Genomic DNA, 23600 nt, shown 5'->3' on the forward strand with positions numbered 1-23600 from the left:
AACTAGAACGGTTCTCTCTCCTGGTTTCAAAAAAGCAGTACGTGGGTGTTGTCATTAGGCTTAGGGAAATTAATTTTTCTTTCCTTTTACGAAGCGGTCTTTTGGGTATGAAAAGAAATGACATGAGGCATAGAAGAGATTTACTTTCAAATCCTCTTGCCTAAGTATGTGTAAGAAAACACGTAATTCTCTGGGAAAAGTTATTCGGTCAGTAACCTAAGCAGAGCAAATGAAGTTATTATTTTACAAAAAGCTTCGAAAATGGAACTGGTAACACACACAATCTCTTGCCATCTTTTCCCCAAATCTCTCTTGTTAGTCAGAACTGTTTTCTCCAGAATGAACATACAAATAACAGAGCATTAAAAAAGTCCCAAGATCATCAAGTGAATCAAGACACCTAGGAAAAGAACTAAAACAATTCCGTGTTAGTAATCTACCAGCTAAAGTCTGCTGCTCCAAGGATATCCTTGGTCAGAAAATCATTAGCTGAATTTGGAAAAATGCCTAATCACTTTCCAGAGCCAAAGCATTTTGTTGCTTTCAATGAAATGGATTTCACTCAGTTCTCAGTGTAAAGGACCAGGCTGGTCATTAGGGTAGATCAGTGGGTCTGAGCACAGACCAGTTTTGCTCAAATCGACTAACAAGGCTTTGTTTTGCACACACATGAGTTCAAGGGCAGCTTGGTACATGGAGAGCTGACACAACCCTCATGCCACAGATGGACTGTTCTTTGTCACACGATTGTGATTACCAGGTATGTGTCAGGATCACGAGGGTCCAGATACTCACATAGCCTCTGTAGCTGGAGTCTAACTCTGGTCCTGTGGGAGTTTTGCTGTGGATGATATTCTCCATTTGCTGCATCTGAAAGTGGCTGTCATCCAGGGCTTTGCCCAGTTGTTGGATCTGTGACTCCAAGGTGCTAGGATCCCCTGCAGTGACGACCGTAAGAATCTTTACAAGCTTGACATTCAAGGAGATGGTTAAGAAATTCTACAGCTAAGGCAGTAGAGAGATGGTACGTGTGCGCGTAACCATAAAGCACATTTAGTACCGACATGTTGGTGGGTTAGGAGTTCGAATTACCAGACCAATGAATGTGCTTGACCAAGAGTCCAAGCAGACTGGGTGTTGCAAAAGGGGCCCGTGGTGGGTTCTAACAGCCTGCGCTTCTGCTCCCTCTTCCGGCTCATCCCCTGAAAATTGCGTGTTGTAAGCTTTCTAAAGACCTCAGGTGGTGGCTTCTGCTCCCCAGTAACTAGGAGGCAGTTACGTCTCAGGCTCCCTCTGCAGTCACTTATCAGACAGAAAAAGACACACCCTCTAATCTTCCTTTCTGCATCTCAGTAGAAGATAGTGCCTCTGAAGTCCCAGGTGGCTGCATCATTCACTTAAGGTGGGACTTCAAGTGAACCAAGAAAAGACTAGCTCAGGATGGGTTATGTGTGGAGGTACCAAACTAGCAATGGCTTGCTTTTGTTTCAAACCTGAAACAAAATCAGGAGAAAGCTAAGATTTTACCATTTCCACCCAGGTATGTTCTCACTCACAGCTTAGAACTTCTAGCTCATCTCCTTTGAGAGATGTGACATCCTTTTGCAAAATTATTGTGTGTGTGTGTATTACAGTCTTTGAATTCAACAAGAACATTGATCATCAGAGTGAAGCTAGCACAGGGTGAAAGCAGAATAAATATTAGTAAGCTTTATTAATTCTTTTTTGGAAAAAAGGCCTTCTAAATACACCTGGAAGAGGTTTCTCACTGGGAATCACTCAGGCAGTAACCATTTCAGTAATGCTACTTACTTCCTGTCCTTTTGCTTTTCTGCAAAAACCAAAGTGTAAACTCATAAACTCACGATTCAATATCCTATCACTGTGGTCAAACCCTATTCGCTCCAATGTCCTCCAAATTACTGACCCTGAGCTACAGTTTGTCTAGAGCAACATTAAGCAAAAAGAGTTCCATTTTCCTTTCTTTAAGCCTTCTTGTTTCAGGAATAGCTCTGTCCTGAAAGGAAAATCTAATTCTTTTTTTTTTTTGAAAATTGAAGTCTTTAAGATATTGTGGAATACATTCTCATGTCAAATTGCTTTATGGGGAAGTAAGACTTATTAAACTAAAAGTATAATTTTTGGGCTTCCCTGGTGGCGCAGTGGTTGAGAGTCCGCCTGACGATGCAGGGGACACGGGTTTGTGCCCCGGTCTGGGAAGATCCCACATGCCACGGAGCGGCTGGGCCCGTGAGCCATGGCCGCTGAGCCTGCGCGTCTGGAGCCTGTGTTCCGCAATGGGAGAGGCCACAACAGTGAGAGGCCTGCGTACCGCAAAAAAAAAAAAATAATAATAATATAATTTTTTAGAGCTGAATATCTGATTTTACCCCTTGTCTTATATGGGACCCCTGAGATCAGGAGGATGAATGGTGGGCCTGAGGTCCCACGTATAGGCTGGTGGACTTGGGACCAGATTCTTGAGCCCTGGTTCCTCAGCCGGAGGTGGGTCTGCAAGCCCTCCTCAAAGTCACGCGGCCAGACCTGCTACAACCAAGCAGGGCATTAAAGTACCAGTGCTAAGACTAGTGTTTCCATCTCCTATTTTCTGCCTTTAATGGGCATCATAGGTTCACACTTACTGAGTGATTACCATTTAGCAAGTTGAGCAGTTGCTTTATTGCCCTTGATTATTGGAATCTTATTCTTGGTGTTGATCCACCAAATGTTTTGGGTTTCGTTTCTGAGACAGCAGTCAGAGAGGAAGTTCTGCCTTAACATGCTTTTGGCACAGAGCTGTGAGAGGTACAGTAGATGTGCTGGGAGAGGAGGAGGCTTGTTACAGGTGAGGGAGAGAGGTGCACTTTGGCTTTTGGTGCCTACCAGAGGGATTTCTGATTGCACTTTCTGTGAGTTTAACATAGGCCTCGGGACTTGCGGGAATCATTACATCTGCAAAAAGAGCACAGTCTAAGTTGACAGCTAAGGTCTGGAAATGTTGATTCCCTGATGGCAGGAAAATAACTTTCTTAGGGAGAAAAAGAGGAAGTTAGTCATCCTCAGCAGATAACTCTTGAACATATAGAGAAGTCTGAGTACGATCACCAAAGGGTTCCTGAGATAAATCATAATAAGGGCTCACGTGGATTGAGTGTTTTATGAGCCAGGTGCTGTTCTAAGCACTCATTTATCCTCACAGAAACCCTACAGGGTGCATGGAAGTGTTATTCTCATTTTATTGATGAGAAAACTGAGGTTCAGGGGAATGAAGTTACTCATCCAAGTTTCAACAGCTAGTAGTGGCATAACTGGGATTTCAACCAAGACAGTCAGGTTCTAGAGCAGCACTGTCCAATAGAAATAACATGAGCCATGTATATTATTTTAAAGAGTCTAAGGACCACAATGAAAAAGTAATGAGAAAAGGATGAAAATAATTTTAATACTTAATTTTACTAAACCAATATACCATAATTCTAACATGTAATCAACATAAATAGTATTATGCATATTTTACATGCTTGCCTTTGTGCTAAGTTTTTGAATTTTGTGTATTTGTTAAGTGCATTTGACACAGCAAATCTCAGTCTGCACGGTCACATTTCAGTGTTCAGCTGTCACATGTGGCTGAGGGCTACATATTGGACAGTTCTGCTTTAGATGCAAAATGCCTAACTATTAGGTTGTACCATAAAACCAAAATAGAAACGAGAGAAATCATTTTCCTTTTAGACAGTGTCATACCCTTGGGAATCCAAATGTGAACCATCAGAAACAAGCAGAAATTCTTTTTTAGAGAATGTGTGAGATGCGTTTACAAGTGCTACAAATTGGCCTCTTGATTATTTATTCTATTTTGACTCACCTTCCTTACAATGCTCCTCTTCCTCCGTCCATCCCTTCACTATATGTGTTTCTTGAAGTCTCATACTTCTTGTATCCCTTCATACACTCTTCCTGTGCGATCTCCTTCCTTCCCTTGGTGACCACTATGTGGAAAACTACCTAATTGGCATTTCCGATTCCTGAAATTCAGATCCATTCATCCATCTACTGCTGGCTTTTCCCCTTGGGATAGTCTACAGCATCTCAAGTTCAGGATGTGCACAGAGGAACTCATCACCTACTCCTTTCTCACTGCCCTGCCCTCGTGGCTCCACAGACACCCAGAACATTCCCTCCTGCTCATGGTCCTCGGAGCCTAGGACCACCTGCATCTTTCACCAAGATGCCCAAGCCAGAAAATCACTTCAATCCCAATTCAATCAACCATCAGTCATGGAGGAGCTGTCTTATGATTTCTCATAGCTCTTCCATTCTTTCTATTCCCAGTGCTGCTTCCTTAGTTCAGGCCACCATCATATCTGTGTCCTGGATTGTAAAACAATTCCTTTTGGACTCTCTTTCAATGTGCCCTTCTCTAGATAGTATTGAGACAGGTTCTTTGAAAATATGCATTGGGATTTCCCTGGTGGTGCAGTGGTTAAGAATCCACCTGCCAATGCAGGGGACATAGGTTTGATCCCTGGCCGGGGAAGATACCACACGCCACGGAGCAACTAAGCCCATGCGCCACAACTACTAAGGCGGCATGCCACAACTACTGAAGCCTGCGCGCCTAGAGCCCGTGCTCCACAACAAGAGAAGCCACCTCAATGAGAAGCCCACACACCACAACGAAGGGTAGCCCCCGCTCTCTGCAACTAGAGAAAGCCCGCACATAGCCACGAAGACCCAACACAGCCAAAAATAAATAAATAAAATAAATAAATTTATTAACCAAAAAAAAGAAAAAAAAAAGAAAATATGCATTTGACCACATTGCCTCCCTCCTTAGAGCCCTGCTGTGGCTCTCCATGGCCTTCATGACAAAAACCAAACTCCTTTCCATGATGAACAGGTTGCTTTATGACCAGGTCCTGGTTTGCCTTTCCACCTCCTCTTTGTTCATTCCATTCCTCCCAGTCTACATACAGCCTTGTCATTCTGGACAAACTCCAGGTGACCAAAAGCGCTGAGGCTAATCATAAATCCAAGATGGGCACGCTTTCCTTTCTTGCTCTGAACATTGCTGTGTCCTCCTGACCAACTCCTATGCATCCTTCAGGTCTCAGCTCAAGTCTCTTCCCTGAAGCCTCTCCTCAAACCGCCAGCTTAGTCATCCCTGGGCTGTGCTTCTACACCACCATGTGTACATTGCTATCCTAGTACCAAACATTTCACACAGCCGTTTCTTGTCTGTGTTCCACACTAGAGTGTGAGCTCTTTGAGAAGAAAAGGAACTGTGTATTTCCAGTACTTATAAAGTGCTTGTCGTGTAGTAAGAACATAGGTATATGTGGGATACATCAGTGGCCACAACACCAATTTTATATTTGCGAATCATGTTAATATCCAATTATTCATTTGTGTATAAGTTCCCCTAATGGGAGAAGGCAGATGATTCTGCTCAGCGAACGGATTTCTGGTACAGTATCCACTCTTTTTCATTTTCTTTCAAGCTAGCACATAGGAGGAGCTCTTTCTTACCTGACAGACCAACAGCTCCCCTGAGGTAGAAATCTTTATCTTCCTGACCCTCTTCGTCCTCAGAGGGCAGAGTTCTGGACACAGCAGACTCTAGGTCACGACTGAGGTCATAGTCATGGTCCCACTCCAGAGGGATGGAGTCCACACTGGCGGGGGTGTCTCGCCCAGACCTCTCGCCCTGGAGGGGCTGGGCGAGTGAGAGGGAGGGGTTGGAGGCGGGCTGGGGGGAGGGCGCGCTGTCCGCGGAGGTGTCGCGCCAGTGGAGGTCCGACAGAGCTGCAGTGTCCTCCAGCTCCAGCTCCCGGTCAGAGAGGTCGTGCTCGTCATCTGGGAGCTGGAAACGCAGTCAAGCCAGCCCTGTTACAGCAGCGCTCAGCTGACCCCCTTCCCACTCTGTGCTCTGCCTTTCACCAAATCTCAGCACTCAAGCTTATCGGGACCACACTCCTACCTCGCTGGGGGTAATTTTAAACTTCCTATCATCAAATAAATAAGTATCTTCTGATAACTTTTTAAAATGTCTTATACATTAATCTAGTAAATTCTCAGTTTTATCATGGAAAAAGGGAAATAATATTAAGACCTACTTCAAAGAATTGATATAAGATTAAATAAGATAACGTAAATAAAGGCAACCTAGTACCTAATCTGCAACACAGTAAGTACAGAATGGCACATATCAGGAACAAAAGGGAATTACTAATAAAACCTTAGCTGGTCCTTTTATACCTTATATTCCAGATACAAAATATATTTTATCACAGAAGATTCCAAATATTCTAATAATAGCATCTTGACAATGAGATGTGATTATGGTAGCAGTTAGGGAAATGGAAGAGAAAAAAGAAATTCAACTAAACAACTTCATCAATTGAGCCACTGTTTACAATGCTCACTTTCATTCCCTTGTTTCTTCCAGAAGCTTCTTTATCTTCCATGGAAGATGTGTACCAAGTATGCTTCTAAGCTCTTTGTATGTATATATGTTAACTCATTTCATGCCCAAAGCAATCCTTTCTACAAGGTAGGTACTGTTATTAAATCAGCTTTACAACTGAGGAAACCGAGGCAAGTGACGTGAAGTAACTTGCCCAAGGTGACGTAGCCAGAGCTGGGGCTGGAACCCAGCACTCTGGCTCCAGAGTCCGGGCTCTTGCCCACTCAACGATGTTACCTAAGTCCACATTATTAATTCTCTTTAGATTTCATGATAATGAAAAAACAATGTCACATACAGGCAGGCGAATCAGTTTCTTATGGTATCTTTCCACGCGCCCGAAGACCTCCTGACAGTAGCGTCGGAGTTCATCCAGCTCTTCTTCAATGAACGTGGCATCCAGGGGTTCACTCTTTTCTATCAGCTGTTCTCCTTGGGCAATTATCTGCTCAATCTTATTGTGGTTCAATGAGATTTCCTGCTGGAAGGCCTAGGGAGCACATATTGCATGTAATTTTTTATTGCTCACTTGGACATGAAGTAATTCTAAAATACATATTTAGAAAAGCCATGTAGGGGATATTAAATTTACCATAGACAATGACAAGCCAAGAGGCTATGACTTTCTAAAGTAAAACATAAAAATTTTGGGCTTCCCTGGTGGCGCAGTTGTTGAGAGTCTGCCTGCCGACGCAGGGGACATGGGTTCGTGACCCGGTCCGGGAAGATCCCACATGCCGTGGAGTGGCTGGGCTGGTGAGCCACGGCCGCTGAGCCTGCGCGTCCGGAGCCTGTGCTCCGCAACGGGAGAGGCCATGACAGTGAGAGGCCCAAGTACCGCAAAAAAACAAACAAACAAACAAAAAAACATAAAAATTTTAAATCAGAACAGGAGGCAGAAATGGCATTGTTAGAATTCCATGGCCAGAGAGGTGCCTTTCGCTAATAAAATTTACCACCACAGACAGTGCGGGTAAGAGAATCATAGGAACAAACATTCAAACCCATCATGAAGTTGAGAGCACTAGTGGCCCCTGATGAAAAGCAATGGTAAGCAATACAGTGCCACTGAAATAAATTTAGCATTTTAAAGAATTATATTGGATATTTTAATTTTAGATTTCCTGACATGTCAAACATGACGAAGGAAAGCCATCCGAATGACAATGTTACAAATTCTTCTCAGATGATTTTTTAAAATTGTTTCAGGACATAAGCAGGAAAGATTATAATTATTTGAAAAACAGGTAATGCTGGAGGATTATTTAGACTCATTCTATATGATTCAAAATGGTTCAGCTACAGGGGACAAGTTTCAGGGGATAAATTTTAATTCAACACAAGAATAAACTCTGGAGAAACATCCCTGGTGGCACAGTGGTTAAGACTCCGTGCTCCCAATGCAGGGGACCCGGGTTCGATCCCTGGTCAGGGAACTAGATCCCACATGCATGCTGCAACTAAGGGTTCACATGCCAAAACTAAGGAGCTGGCGAGCCGCAACCAAGGAGCCTACCTGTTGCAACTAAGACCCTACGCACCACCCCCCCACAAAAAAAGAATAAACTCTGGGATAGTTGAAACTGCACAATAATAAAAAGACTGCCAAGGGAGACGGAGGGTGTTAATAAATGCCATGACCCTGTCAGAGTCCAAAAAGAAAATATTCAACTACCACTTGGTAGAAAATGAAGCTTTTAAATATTGATTTACCTGTAAAATGACTTGCAAGAATTGAGGCGAAGGGAGGGATGGAGAGAGAGAGGCTGGGCAGAATACCAGGGCTATTTTATGATTTTTTTATCCTGAGAATTACTGATTAAAAGTAACTTCCTTGTTTTATTATAACAACCTTAAAGTTATGGGCATCAGGACTATTCTTTAAAAAAAAAAAACTATCTTATCTTGGGAGGAAAATTTCACAAGCTGTATTGCATATTATTCAAGATGTTAAATACTCTTCCTTTCAGGGAATCCTTATATCTAATATATATCCCTCCCCATTTAAAATGTTTAACTAGCCACTGTGTTTGAGTTATATACTGAAACATACCAAACATGCTTAAAAACTAACTTGGCACCTAAGAATGTAGACTATGTGGAATGAAATCCCAACACGAGAAAGTTGAACTGCTCTGGATCATGTGAGTCAAACAATTTGAAGGTGCTAGAAACAAATCAGAAAAAAACAACAAGAACTAAAAACAACAATCCTGGCGATCAAGTTAATAATTAAAGTGTATATGTTAATGGGAGTTGTGTCTCTGGGTAATGCTCTTCATTTCATTTTTAATATCTTTCTTATTTTCTGAATTTGTTTTCAATCAAGAAGAACTAACCTTTTGGACTTCCCTGGTGGTGCAGTGGTTGGGAGTTCACCTGCCAATGCGGGAGACATGGGTTCAAGCCCTGATCTGGGAAGATCACGGAGTGGCTAAGCCCATGCACCACAACTACTAAGCCCACGTGCCACAACTACTGAAGACCGCGTGCCTAGAGCCTGTGCACCGCAATGAAGAGTAGCCCCCGCTCGCTGTAACTAGAGAAAACCCGCTCGCAGCAATAAAGATCCAATGCAGCCCAAAATAAAAAAAATATAAATAAATAAATAAATTTAAAAAACAAAAAAAGAACAGTTCTTTAGTATGTTCTTCACAAAAGTATCTAAAAAATCCTTTCCTCTTCAGACTCTCTTAGCACTGATAATTTGAAAAAAAAAAAACCTAATTTATCACCTTGAGTTGCTTTATTTTAGCTTGAACATCACACTCGGAAAAATGCTCAATGTTAGTGAGCTGCAAATCCATCTCTGTCAGCCACACCAGGATGCTGTCCCGTGCAGTCTCAAACTCCTCCCGCTGGCCAATGAAATGCTGGATGTGAAAAGAAAAGAATAAAAGTGAAAAAGCCTACAAACACGTGCTGAGATGGAACTGCCAATTCCAACATTCTCCTGGAAAGTCATTTTCTCAATGAGTAACCAGAACCCTGCAATTTTTTACCATATAAATTCAGGCTGCATACCTCAATCTCTTGCCATCCCAGTCTTACAAAGTCACTGAGACTATGTCCTAATATTGTGTACAAACGGCCCAATCCTGTCCTCCGGGCCTCTAGGCTACAGAGGAGGCATAGTATAGACCTTGAGTCTGCGCAAGATGGAGGTGACGCGCTTCTGCAGGTTGTCCCATCTCTGGTTGCCTTCGTGGATCATATGTTTTAGGCTGCAGGCTGAGTCGGTGCGGTTCTCTCTGGCCAGGCGGCGGTACTGCTTGTTGATTAGTTCCAGCTGGGTCAGGGTCTCATGGACCTGTCGCTGGAAACCCTAAGACCACAAAGAGGCACATCAGACAGGGAGATCAGCAGAGGGCTCTCAGCAAGGGTGTCTGAGCTTCACATTGTGATGTCAGGCAGAACAGGAAGTCAACTCTTCCCCCAAAATGGGAAAAGACAATTTCTAACCAGCATATACTTCCACTTGTTAAAGTAAAGTAATATAATCGGTGTGGCTTAAGGAAAGGGAGTTGATCAAACAAAAATATGAAAGAAAATGGCAAACAGTAATAAATATATGTATATACACAAATACATATACAATATAAATATATAATATATGCACATACATAGAGAATATACACACATACACATGATATATACATATATATATAGAATACACACATATACATATAACATGCACACATATATGTATATAATATATACATTAGAACATACACATACACATATATAATATAGCTTTTAAAATAATTAACAGCCTGAAGAAAACTTTCCCATAAAGCCAACTGATTACATAAATATGTATGTATGCTGAAATGTGAGTTTAAAATGTTCAAAATTTCTGATGTCCATACTGAGAAAAGATATCATAGAACTGTCTCTTTAATTTGTAAAATATGTCATTTCCTAAGAAATCCAGAAATTGCCTCAATTCTGGTGTCCATTAAAAAAAATAAAACTACCTTTTGCAGAAGGTCTTCTAAATGCAAGCTATTATTAACTTTTAAGAAAAACAGCTTAGTAAAAAAAGTGTGGAACATGCTCTACTTCTTTTCTGTTGCCCTCCTGAATGACTCAGTTTTCATAAAACGTTTTAGAGCTGATGTGACACCTTACATAGTAGTCACTATTTACTTCGGAGGTTACCCCATGCACAGCTTAGAGTTTCCGCAGGTAAAATACTCTCTCTTCTTTTTCTCTGTAATGTAGCATAACCCTAGCATGAGAATCATTTGGTCAAAATAAAATGAAGCTTTTTAATTTCAAACTTATGTGTATGATTTATGACTGATTTTCATCCTGGCATTGGACAGAAAGTTATATAACTGATTGGACTGTACTCATCTAAATCCCCAAGTTTTGCTTCCTTTGGCTCATCACACTATTTACATGCCACCACACTTCTGCCTCTGAAATGGTTTTCCTTCTGAGAGTTGCTTTAAGAGCCTTTATCCGAGTAAATCCAACCTTGTATTCTACAAACTTTAAATTATTTCCCCAGGAAAGGAAGTGGTAAGGAAAGTTCAGCTTTTGCCATTACTGGAAGTCACAGAATATGTTTTCTCACTGGCGTGAAGGCGGGCACCATGGTTGGGTACCCCAGCACACCCAGATCTGTCCCCAATATTTGTGCAATTGAACAGGCAAAGACTGCCCTCAAACAAAATTTTGTTTTTGTAATTTATTTCTGTCTCTTAAGAAAATTAACTACAAAGATAAGTAATAAAATCATTCATTATAACTAGCTATATAACTATATAGCATTATAAGCTTAACTACATGGCTAACCTTTGCCATAAAATCTGAGGGTCTAAAATAGCATCAACAAGGATCTTACTTAATCTGCTTTGTAGTGTAAGCCAACTATAGAAGGTTTAACCTTTATGAAGCTGAGTGTAATAAGATGCAGTATAAGAATATTTCCACTAGCATTGGTTCACACCAGGATGATCTGAAATCTACTGCAGAATTTATTGTGGCTTTTTACTAGAACTTTTCTAAGGGAAAACCTTTTACATAGGATATTTTTTCCTGGAATTTAGTGGTATAGTTACATATAAGTGCATATTCAGACATCAGAATAACTTTTATTTATCTCACATAGTATTTGAACACTTTTATAGATTCATGACTTGCCCATCTATGACTCGTAGATTTTAAACTCCACAAGAACAAAAACTAAACTTCATGTTTAGTTCATAAACTTCATAACAGGCCTCAAAAAATGCCTGGTTAATTGGCGGCACAAGGTAAAAATAAATCCAGCTGAATTTGGTTGGATTTTTTTAGTCTTAGTTTAAAATATCTCAGGGAGCTTGGGGCAGACTTAGCAACCAAGAATGATTTTTGTAAGATTCATGCATCATAACTGCTCTCTGTCATTGTATCTGAGAACACAACTGCCGATCAGTGGGCATTGATGGGAAAAGAAACTTCAAATTAAAAAATGGTCAGCTTAAGGCTACGTCAGATCCTCTGTGAAAACGAGAGGCTGAGAAGTGGGGATTTCATCCTATCACAGTGACAGAGCAAGCCTCGAGACTGCCCAGAATGGCAAGGAACTAGAATCTGTTACTGAATGATTCCTTTGTTTATGAAAATGATTATACTGCTGCTATTTTTGTCTCTATAAAATTGAAAAATCTTGGTGACTCAAGAATGGCACTGCTCTTCATTTATAATTAGAGATGGTTTATGATTTAAAATATTTGATCAATTCTGGAGCCAATTCTATTTTATCAATGATTAAAAAATACATATATATCTACGCTCCAGTTAGGTAAAAAAATTTCAAGAAAATACATTGAAAGACAGATATTTTTGTTTTTGTTTTTCTAAACATCTTTATTGGAGTATAATTGCTTTACAATGGTGTGCTAGTTTCTGCTTTATAACAAAGTGAATCAGTTATACATATACATATGTCCCCATATCTCTTCCCTCTTGCGTCTCCCTCCCTCCCACCCTCCCTATCCCACCCCTCTCGGTGGTCACAAAGCACTGAGCTGATCTCCCTGTGTTATGCGGCTGCTTCCCACTATCTATCTACCTTACGTTTGGTAGTGTATATATGTCCATGCCACTCTCTCACTTTGTCCCAGCTTACCCTTCCCCCTCCCCATATCCTCAAGTCCATTCTCTAGTAGGTCTGTGTCTTTGTTCCTGTCTTGCCCCTAGGTTCTTCATGACCATTTTTTTTTTGGTATGGAAAACCATCATATCTGAATCTTAGAAGGTTGACTGTAAAAAATTATGAAATCAAAAGAATGCCAAGATCTTTTGGGGAGAATCATGATTCGTGTTTTCTAACAGAATTGAATAATTCTATAACGTAATGAAGAGCATTACTACTTTATTTGTAATTCTTGACAATCTTAAAGTAAAAACTTCCTTTCTCTTCTTCTTTGCCTACTTATGAGGTAATAATAAAGATGGCCAGAAAGTTATCACCTAGCTGTTTGAACAAATAATATGTGGGTGAACAGCTTGTTTAGGTCTTGGGACACCAACTACCAGCTGGCTACTCTCGTAGCAAAATAAAGATGAAATATTTGAAAATCACCTCAAATTTCTTTAGTTCGTCCTTGGCAACTGTATAGAGCACCCCAGAAGAGCTGGGGAAGGCAGCTACCCTTTCCGAGCATTTCAGCCAATCTTCAAAACGAGAAAAGTCATCCAGAAACTTCTGCCACAATCGCCACGTCTCTTCAATTCTAAGACAGAAATGAAAGAACAGAATCTGATTGCCTGAGACTGTTTGTGCTCCAGAACCCTGTCTGATACCTGCAACAGGACTAAGAGTGCCCAAAACAAGCAACCGGGTGCCAAAAGATAACCGTTCCTTGAGCCAAATTTGCCCAGACTGAAAAAGAAACAACTGTTTGAGCTAAGATGAAACAGCTGTGCGTGTGTGCGTGCGTGCGTGTGTGTGTGTGTGTATGTGTGTTTAAACACACGTCCTGCAGCTCTGGATTTGGAATTAGTCAAACTGAGTAAGACAAGCACATGGTGTGAACTGTTCTGGGTATGCGCAAGGAAGTTTAAAAGTGCAACACCGTGCCTGCAGTGCACACTCATACCAAGCTTCCGCTGAACTTATACTAAGGTTTGAAAATCCATTTAAGTTCAATGTCAAATTTACCCTTATCAAAATCTACCGATGATGGCAAGATAAACATTATCCTTTCAAGAGTTCCCCAGAGAGCACAAAGATTATGTGCCTTAAGTCACTGTGATAATTTTCTAACATATCACTGTTTTTTTACCACCTTGAATTTCAAAGGGCTTAAAGATATGTCCTTTGTTTTATTATTTCCTTTTTCATGAAAGAATGTTAGTTTTCCAGAGCACCAATTCTGTAACATTATATTTGTTCAGCAAGGGAGTATTTTAATTTCTCTGAATTATATTTAAACTGTTAGGTCAGGTGTAACTTGGCTTGTTATATTTATATATGACCTTTATACGTACTTATTTTCCCAAGTAAATGTAGATGACGGCAACTTTGGGAAACCAAGGCTATTTTTGGACATTGCAACCAAAAGCAAATAGTGAACCGTAGACACTCTGGGTAAATTTTTTGTTTTTTTGGTCCTTCCTCTTTCGCAACTGTTTGCACAGCCCAGCTTACTTTAGCCTTCTTTCCATGGACACAGCACAGATATTTCTCCACCGCCGGTCCAGGTTGCGCGTAGCCTGCTGGATGGAACCACACTCGGCATCTGTGGCACAGGCATCACAGTCATGCAGGAGAACCTCGCACAGGTTGAGGACAGAGGCCACACCCGTGCTGTGTTTCTCTATGTCTCTCTGAAGCTCCTGCAGGGAAGGAGACATGCTTCATTCAAACGCTTGTGTACAGATGGGAGACACTGCAGCAGTATTCACTGACTCAGAAGTGGTTAGGCAAAACATTGACAAATATTTCATTTCTTTGAATGCATGAAGTTTCTTCAAGTTCCTTTATAAAATACCACAACCTCAAAAGTATGAGAAAATGAATCTAGAAATATTTTAGCTATGTGAGCAAAGCCAAAATATCAACTGAACAAATAAAAGAGACTATATCAACTGTATTGAGTAAAATGAGCTTCTTTAGTGACTGAAACATGAATCTTGCCCCAGTCTCTACTTCACAGATATATCCCTTCCATTCCAATCCATAGATCAATCAGTCAAAGGAATACATGTGCTCCTGTTAAGAGCTGGCACTCAAAAACTGGGATTTGATCTCCAAAGATCTACAAACTGTTTTAAACAGTTAATGCCCCCACCATTAAAAGGTACCATGGTTTAAGGGACCTAGGTTTTCTGTCATGTATGTCATCGTTATCATCAGCAGCTTCCTCAGTGAGCAAATTTAAATGTAGGACAGAAATAGGAAGATATGAAATATGATAATAAATTTCAATTTTTGTAATATTTTTATTTTATATTTTTAGACCAGCAATTCCTGTGATAACTTCCATATAACTGAGAGGTTATGCAAGAGATTTGAAACGACAGTTTAGTGAAATACAAATATTGTACAGAATTTATTTTCTTGTGTCTATGGAGTTTATGAAATCTCCAAAATGAATCAAAGGCACTGTTATTGCATTCAACAATAAGCTAGAGTTTGTATAGAAGACATTAGAACATGGTGTTAAGGAGAAAAACAGGAAGAAGAATATACATACAAGAATATAAATCCCAGCTACCTGAGTAAGTTGAGGAATTATCAAGAGAAAAGCTAGGCAAATTCGAGAACTGTATAAAAGAAAAGGAAAATACATTGAGGACCTTGATGAATAGGGCAAGCAAAACATGGCACCAACAGGCCTCCTTTTTAATAATGGAATACTTTGAGTAAATTGAGTTAAAAGCTCAACAGAAAAAATAATGCACATTTTGCATTTACATTCTATGCGGTTAATATGAAGATTTCACATGGTAGAACTCTGGGCAAATTCAATGCCTTGTTTATCATTCACCTGTTGATGAATACTTAGGTTGTTTACATGTATTCACTTGTAAATAATGCTGCAATGAACATGGGGGTGGAGATATCTCCTTCAAGATAGTGATTTCATTCCCCTCAGATACATACAAAAGTGGATTGCTGGAAAATATGGTAGTTCTATTTTTAGTTTTTTGAAGAACGTCCATACTCTTTTCCATAGTGGCTGCACCAACTTACATTCCCAACAACAGTGTACAAGGGTTCCATTTTCTCCAAATCCCTGTCAGTACTTTTTATCTCTTGTCTTTTGATAATAGGCATTTTAACAGGTGTGAGGTGATATATCATTGTGGTTTTTATTGGCATTTCCATGATGATTAGTGATGCTGAGCGTCTTTTCATGTACCTGTTGGCAATTTGACTATCTTCTTTGTAAAAATGTCTATTCAGGTCATTTGCCCATTTTTAAATTGGATAATTTATTTTTTGCTATTCATTTGTAGGAATTCTTTGTATATTTTAGATATTAATCCCTGATCAGATATGTGGTTTGCAAACATTTTCTCTCATTCCTAGGTTGCCTTTGCATTTGGTTGATCATTACTTTTGCTGTGCAGAAGCTTTATAGTTTGATTTAGTCCCACCTATTCATTTTTGTTTTTGTTGGTTGTGCTTTCAAAAATCACTGCCAAGACCAATGTCAAGAAGCCTTTTCCCTATGTTTTGCTCTAGGTTTCAGGTCTTAAATTTAAGTCTTTAATCCATTTCAAGTTAATTTTTCTAAGCTGTGTTAAATAGAGGTCTAGTTTAACTCTTTGCATGTGAATATCCAGTTTTTCCAACACAAGTTTTTGAAAAAACTACCTTTTCCCCAGCGAGTATTCTTATTAGTCAAATATTAGTTGACTGTGTATGTGTGGGTTTATTTCTGGGCTCTCTATTCTGTTCCACTGGTCTATGTGTCTGTTTTTATGCCAGTACCATATTGTTTTGATTACTACAGTTTTGAAATATAATTTGAAAGCATAAAGTATGATGCCTCCAGCTTTGTTCTTCTTTCTCAGGACTGCTTTGGCTATTAGGGGTCTTTTTTGGTTCCATATGACTTTTAGGATTTTTTTCTATTTCTGTAAAAAGTGCCATTGGAATCTTGACAGGGATTGCATTGAATCTATACATTGCTTTTGTTGTATGCACATTTTAACAATATTAATTCTTCCAATACATGGAATATCTTTCCATTTATTTGTGTTTTATTCAATGTCTTTCATCAATGTCTTATAGTGTCAGAGTACAGATTTTTCACCTCCTTGGTTGAATTTATTCCTAAGTATTTTACTGTTTTTAATGTTATTGTAAATAGGATTGTTTTCTTTGTTTATTTTCCAGATACTTCATTGTTAGTGTATGGAAACACAGTGATGTTTGTATGTTGAATTTGTATGCTACAACTTTCCTGAATTTATTAGTTATAAAAGTCTTCTGGTGGAGTCTTTAGGATTTTTCTATATATAAGACCATGTCACCTGCAAACAGAGACAATTTTTACATCTTCCTTTCTGAGCTGGATGTCTTTTATTTCTTTTTCTTGTCTGAGTTCTCTGGCTAGGCCTTCTAGTGCTATGTTGAATAGAATTGGTGAGAGTGGGTACCCTTGTCTTATTTCTGATCTTAGAGGAAAAGCTTTCAATCTTTCACCACTGAGTATGATGATAGCTGATGTCATATATGTCCTTTATTATGTTGGGGTCCATTCCTTCTGTACCCAATTTGTTGAGAGTTATTGTCATTTGAATTTTGTCAAATGCTTTCTCTGCATCTATTGTGATGATCATATAATTTTTATCTTTCATTTTAGTAATGTAATGTATTACATTTACTGATTTGCATATGTTGAATCATTCTTGCATTCCAGAACGAATCCAACTTAATCACAGTGTATAATCCTTTTAATGTGCTGATGAATTTGGTTTGCCAGTACTTTGTTGAGAATTTTTGCATCGATATTCATCAGGCATATTGGTTGATAGTTTTCTTTTCCTATGGTGTCCTTATCTGGCTTCAGTATCAGGGTAATGCTGGCCTCATAAAACGAGTTTGAGAATGTTCTTTTCCCTTCAATTTGTTGGAAGAGTGAGATGAATTGGCTGTAAATGTTTGGTAGAGTTCACCTATGAAACCATCTGGTCTTGGACTTTTCTTTGTTGGGAGGTTTTTAATTATTGATTCCACTGCCTTTCCTTATTGATCTGCTCAGATTTTCTATTTCTTCATGATTCAATATTGGTAGGTTGTATGCTTCTAGGAATTATCCACTTATCCTGGGTTGTCCAAATTGCTGGCTTATAATTGTTCAGAGTAGTCTCTTATGATCCTTGGTATTTCTTGTAATGTGCCCATTTTCATTTATAATTTTTATTTATTTTGGTCCTCTCTCTTTTTTAATTGATTACTCTAGCTAAAAGTTTGTCAATTTTGTTTATAATTTCAAACAACCAACTCAGTTTCGTTCATCGTTTCTGTTGTTTTCCTATTCTGTATTTCATTATTTCTGCTCTACTCTTTATGATTTCCTTCCTTTTGCCAACTTTGGGCTTAGTTTTTTCATTTTTTTTCTAGTTCCTTGAGGTATAAAGTTAGGTTGTTTATTTGAGATCCTTCTTATTTCTTTTTTTTTTTTTTTTGCGGTATGTGGGCCTCTCACTGTTGTGGCCTCTCCTGTTGCAGAGCACAGGCTCCGGACTCACAGGCTCAACAGCCATGGCTCAGGGGCCCAGCCACTCCACGGCATGTGGGATCTTCCCGGACCGGGGCACGAACCCGTGTCCCCTGAATTGGCAGGCGGACTCTCAACCACTATGCCACCAGGGAAGCCCCTTATTTTTTCTTAATGGCAGCATTTATCACTATAAACTTTTCTCCTAGAACTGCTTTTGCTGCATCCCATGTTTTGGTATGTTGGGTTCCTTTTTTTGTTTATCTCCAGATATTTTTTTATTTCTCTTTTGATTTCTTCTTGGATCCACTGGTTGTTCAGGAGTGTGTTGTTTAATTTCCATGTATTTGTTAATTTTCCAGCTTTCTTCCTGTTATTGATTTCTAGTCTCACATCATTGTGGCTGGAAAAGATACTTGATGTAATGCCCATTTTCTTGAATTTATTAAGACTAGTTTTGTGATCTAACATATAATCTCTCCTGGAAAACGTTCCATGCTCTGAGGTTGGGGTGGGCCTGGGGGTGCTGCTGGCTGGGCCCTACAGTCACCTCTGACTGGGTGAGGTCACAGGGTACGTCCCCTGGCAGGGCAGTGCCACTGGTTGGACCCTGTGATTGGGCAGGGCTACAAGCTGGTCTCTGCAATTGGCCTTTTTTTAAAGATTTATTTATTTATTATTTATTTAATTTCTTTTTGGCTGTGTCGGGTCTTAGCTGTGGCACGTGGGATCTTTCATTGTGGTGTGTGGGCTTCTCTCTAGTTGTGGCGCACAGGATCCAGGGCACGTGGGCTCTGTAGTTTGTGGCACGTGGGCTCCCTAGCTGAGGTGCGCGGGCTTAGTTGCCCCATGGCATGTGGGATCTTAGTTCCCTGACCAGGGATCGAACCCACATCCCCTGCATTGTAAGGCGGATGCTTTACCACTGGACCACCAGGGAAGTCTCACTGCAATTGCTCTTGATGGGGTCTCAGGCTGTGCTCCCAGACCAGAAGGTGCTGCTGGCTGGACTCTGTGTTCAGGTGAGGCCTCAGGCTGTGCTCTGTGATCATGCAGGGCTGCAGGCTGTGCCCTGGAGTTGGGCAGGGCCACAGTCTAGGCTTTGCCATCAGGTAGATCGCTGGCTGTGCTCCCCTGTTGGGCAAGACTACTGGTCAGTCTCTCTGGTTAGGAGAGCCTGCCAGCTGAATCCCACAGTGAGTGGGCCTAGAGACTGTGCTCCATGGTCTAGCTGGGTTGTTGTCTAAGCTTTCTTCTTGGGTGGAGTCGCAGGCTATGCTTGGTAATTGGACGGGGTCACTGGCTGGGCTTCCTGACGAGGCAAGGTTGCAGGCTGTGTTCAGCAATCAGACAAGGCCCTTGGTTGGACTCCACCACTGAGTAGAGTTGTGGTCTGGGCTCCATGGCTGGGTGTGGTTGTAGGTTGGGCTCTGAGGATGCCTACGGTCACTGTTCAGGCTCCTTGGTTATGCAAGGCCAGAGGCTATGCTCAGCAGTTGGTAGGGCTTCTGGCTTGGCTCCCTACCCAAGCAGGGTTGTTGGATGGGCTCCATGGCTGCCTGGATTCTTCGGCCAGGCTTCCTGGTGGGGAGGTATGGAGACTGCTCAGCTGTTGGGTGGGGTTGGGAATCTGCCTCCCTTCCCAGGCCTGGGGGTAGAAAGAGCTCCAAGGCCTGTAATGCCAGTTGTCAGGGGACCCAAATCAAGGAGAGCTGCTGAGTTTGCAGGCTAGACGGGGCCACTGGCTGGTCTCTGCTGATGAGCAGAGATGCTGGCTGGCATCTCTGCTTGGGTGCAGCTGCAAGCAGGAATGCAGTCCACCAAGATCTGAGTGCAGGTGCTGTAAGCCCCACACCCCTTCTCCATCTCTATCTGATCCCCCGTGACTGAGCCTCATAGATTTTCTTAGTGATCCCCATGAAGAGAGACCCAAGCAGGCCTCCTGGGAAGCGTCATACAATACTGGGGGAGCTGGTTGCCCACTTTGGCTTCTCTCTTTTTTTTTTTATTTTCGGCCGTGTCCCACGGCTTGCAGGATCTTAGTTCCCTGACTAGGGATTGAATCCGGGTCCCTGGCAGTGAGAGCATGGAGTCCTAACCACTGGACGGCCAGGGAATTCCCCACCTTGGCCTCTCTTTTCCAACTGGAAAAACCACAGGCTGGGGCGCTCTGGTGCGGTGCTGTGCCAGCCTGGGGCAGGCGATGTGGGCAGCGTGCAGCCACTCCTCTCACCTTCTAACGTGGTCCTTCCCGGTCTCTGTTGTCCAAGGGCTGCTGCAGCCTCACCCTGTGTTCTGGGACTTTCACAATGGTGTCCTGTCTATGGATAGTTGCTTGTTGGTTTTCTTGTGATGGGGACTTAAGTCAGGAATGGCTTATGCCACCGTCTTGGTGACATCACTCCTCCATATACTTCTGAATCTCTCTCAGAGGGGAGACTCTTAAGGCGAAACCACTGTGGGAACCAGCGCTGGCGTGTGAAACCCAGAACTCTAATCGACGGACTGTTGGAGGCTCAGTGGGGAAACCTCTGACCGACCCAGTCATGGGGGCCCCCCAATTGGTGAGATTTACCTTCAGGAGCTTGACCAGGTTAATACAGTAAACACTGGAGAAAATCCCCTGGTGCTTCTGCTCAGAAGTTTTTGTTCAGATCAATATATAAAATAAGGTTTGAGGGGGTCTTATAATTAGATAAGTACCCAAATACAGATCACAATTTTAGTCTCAGCTTTAACTTCCATTGGTGATTGTCTCAAATTGTCACATAGTGTCACTGGATTCATTCTTTTTCATTTATAACACAGAGAAATCTGACAAAATGTTCTCTGAAGCCATCTCAAGACTATATATATTTCTGCCCAATTAAATCTATAAAAATTAAGTACATTGGCAAGAGAGACATACAGGAACTCCATATAGGGAAATAGAAGACAATGTATTTTTTACCAATTTAATCTGTCCATTTAAATATTTGTCAGAATTTTTCCCTTTTGGAGACAGATTACTATTTACCTGTCTTTTAAAACATGGATCCCCAAATGCTACAATTTTTACAAAATCATGGTCAAACAATTTCCATAAAGGAAACTAGTAAATATGATATGATTAAAATAAAATTTGCTAAGCGCCCACTTTATGCTGGGCACTGTGCTAAGTGCTTTTCTTGTTACCCTTTTACAATAACACAGGGAGCCGTGTACTCATTATCAGCAACCTATATGTAAGGTAGCTGAGGGTTAAGAGTTCATTACTTTGCTCTGGTTCACACAGAAAAGTGGTGAGGCCAGGATTGGAATGCAGAAAGTCTCCAATTTTAACTACTGGTGTACAGGTTTTTTTTTACCTTTAAATTTTAATTAAAAGGCTATATGGACATTTATTAATATATTAAAAAGTCAAAAACTACTACTAGGCTTCCAATGAAGTAGTACCCTTTTCATTTCACTCCTGATTCTTCTCCAGAAACAACCATTTCCATCTCTTGTAGCCCTGTCTTCTGGTTTTTACTTCTGTTTTTCTAAGTAACATATTTATATTGTTATTTCTTGATTTTAAATGTTAGACATTATCAGTGCTTCTACAGAAGAGAAGGAATAAACTTCTACATGACTCACAGGGCTCCAATGACTATTTTAGCACCTCTTATAGCTAGAGCAATATCACTTCTTTGCATGATTATGGTGTTTTAATACTTTTCACATTTAAGCAACAAAATATGCTATGGTTATATTTCTTCTCCTACATAACTTTTTGTTTTTCTAAAATCAATAGTTCTCTCTCTCTCCCTCCCTCGCTCTCTTTTTCTCTTTAAAATATGACCCAGCAATCCCACTACTGGGCATATACCCAGAGAAAACCATGATTCAAAAAGACACATGCACCCTAATGTTCACTGCAGCACTATTTACAACAGTCAGGACATGGAAGCAACCTAAATGCCCATCAATAGAGAAATGGATAAAGAAGATGTGGTACATATATACAATGGAATATTACTCAGCCATAAAAAAGAATGAAATTGGGTCATTTGTAGAGACATGGATGGACCTAGAGACGGTCATACAGAGTGAAGTAAGTCAGAAGAGAAAAACAAATATTGTATATTAATGCATATATGTGGAATCTGAAAATATGGGTATGGATGATCTTATTTACAAAGCAGAAATAGAGACACAGATGTAGAGAACAAAAACATATGGATACCAGTGTGGAAAAGGGGTGTGTGTGGGATGAATTGAGAGATTGGGATTGACATATATACTCTACTGATACTATGTATAAAATAGATAACTAATGAGAATATACTGTATAGCTCAGGGAACTTTACTCTATGCTCTGTGGTGACCTAAATGGGAAGAAAATCCAAAAAGGAGGGGATAGATGTATACGTATAGCTGATTCCTTTGCTGTACAGTATAAACTAACCGAATATTGTAAAGCAACTATACTCCAATAAAAAAAATTTATATTGCTAACTGCTGTTCTTTCTCTTATGGTGCTAATAAAGCTCCTTCCGGTATGGTTAAGCCCATCAGGTCATCTGGTTCAACTATTTTCTTCCTTGGAGATGTTCCTCTTAGAGCACCCAGACTCCCTGCTCCTGTCTGGACAGGCTCTTCCTAGGTTTCAGTACCACTGTCATTTGGGACTTTTCTTTACCATCATCCTGGGGACTTCCTTCTCCTGGGTTGAATATTATTTTTCCTCTCATTTCAGTATATGGAGCATATCTTTCATTAGCTTCTTGTGAATGTGTGCATAGAAGGTAAATATTTTATATATTAAATGGCAGATATAATATTCTAAATCACAAAAAATTTTTCTCAGCTTTTTGAAGGCATTCCGCCATTGTATACTAGCTTCCATCATTGTTTTGGAGAAATCCAACTTCTTCATCTTGGAAGGCTTAAAATCTTCTTTTATCCCCCATGTTCTGAAATTTCATAATAGCTTTGTTTTTAATTTTCCTGGGCGCCTGTAGGGTTTGTGTTCTAGAAGTGTGTAAATTTTCAATTTGGGAATTCTTTTTCTGCATTACTACTTTGGTAATTTCTTCCTTTCCACTTTATTTTGGGGGCAGGGGGACTTTTACAGAATAACTGAATTGGATTTTGAAACTCTTGTGTAAATCCTGGCTGCAGCACAAGCCTGGCTAGTGACCTCGTGAGAGGTGATACTGTGGGGTTTGGCACAGAGTCTTTCACTTAATCCCTCTGTGTTTAACAGAGTGGCTCCAGCACAGATGGCGTCCTGTGTCATCGAATTCCAAGTCCCTCAGGATGGCCTTCTCCAGAGAGTCAACAAAGCAGAGCTGCCTGACTAGCTGGGCTTAGGGGAAATCTGCTCATCTCACCACTCCTTTCTCAGACTTTCATGCCATTTTCCCTTTAAAGCCCCACAGACTTGATAGCTCCACTTCCTGGGTAAGCGTTTTGGGAACTCTGCGGCATGAATCAGC

The 23600-nt window shown here is 40.7% G+C and overlaps 1 protein-coding gene across 7 annotated transcripts in view; it reads right to left on the reverse strand.

The window, feature by feature from the left end:
• The window catches only part of SYNE1 (spectrin repeat containing nuclear envelope protein 1), a gene marked incomplete at both ends in the record, with an annotated part of 450185 nt that overhangs the window by 18965 nt on the left and 407620 nt on the right, over positions 1-23600 (reverse strand). For 4 of the 7 annotated variants that reach the window (XM_079716490.1, XM_079716492.1, XM_079716489.1 and 1 more), the window contains 8 exons: positions 796-938; positions 2884-2952; positions 5530-5863; positions 6765-6956; positions 9202-9339; positions 9609-9791; positions 13044-13194; positions 14112-14299. In XM_079716490.1, the coding sequence (XP_079572616.1) occupies positions 796-938; positions 2884-2952; positions 5530-5863; positions 6765-6956; positions 9202-9339; positions 9609-9791; positions 13044-13194; positions 14112-14299 (1398 nt within the window). The remainder of the gene's footprint in view (positions 1-795; positions 939-2883; positions 2953-5529; positions 5864-6764; positions 6957-9201; positions 9340-9608; positions 9792-13043; positions 13195-14111; positions 14300-23600) is intronic. The other 3 variants (XM_079716491.1, XM_079716494.1, XM_079716495.1) reach the window with 1 other exon arrangement.

This window comes from Hyperoodon ampullatus, assembly GCF_949752795.1.
Source record: "Hyperoodon ampullatus genome assembly, chromosome: 12".
NCBI classification, from domain to species: Eukaryota; Metazoa; Chordata; class Mammalia; order Artiodactyla; family Ziphiidae; genus Hyperoodon; species Hyperoodon ampullatus.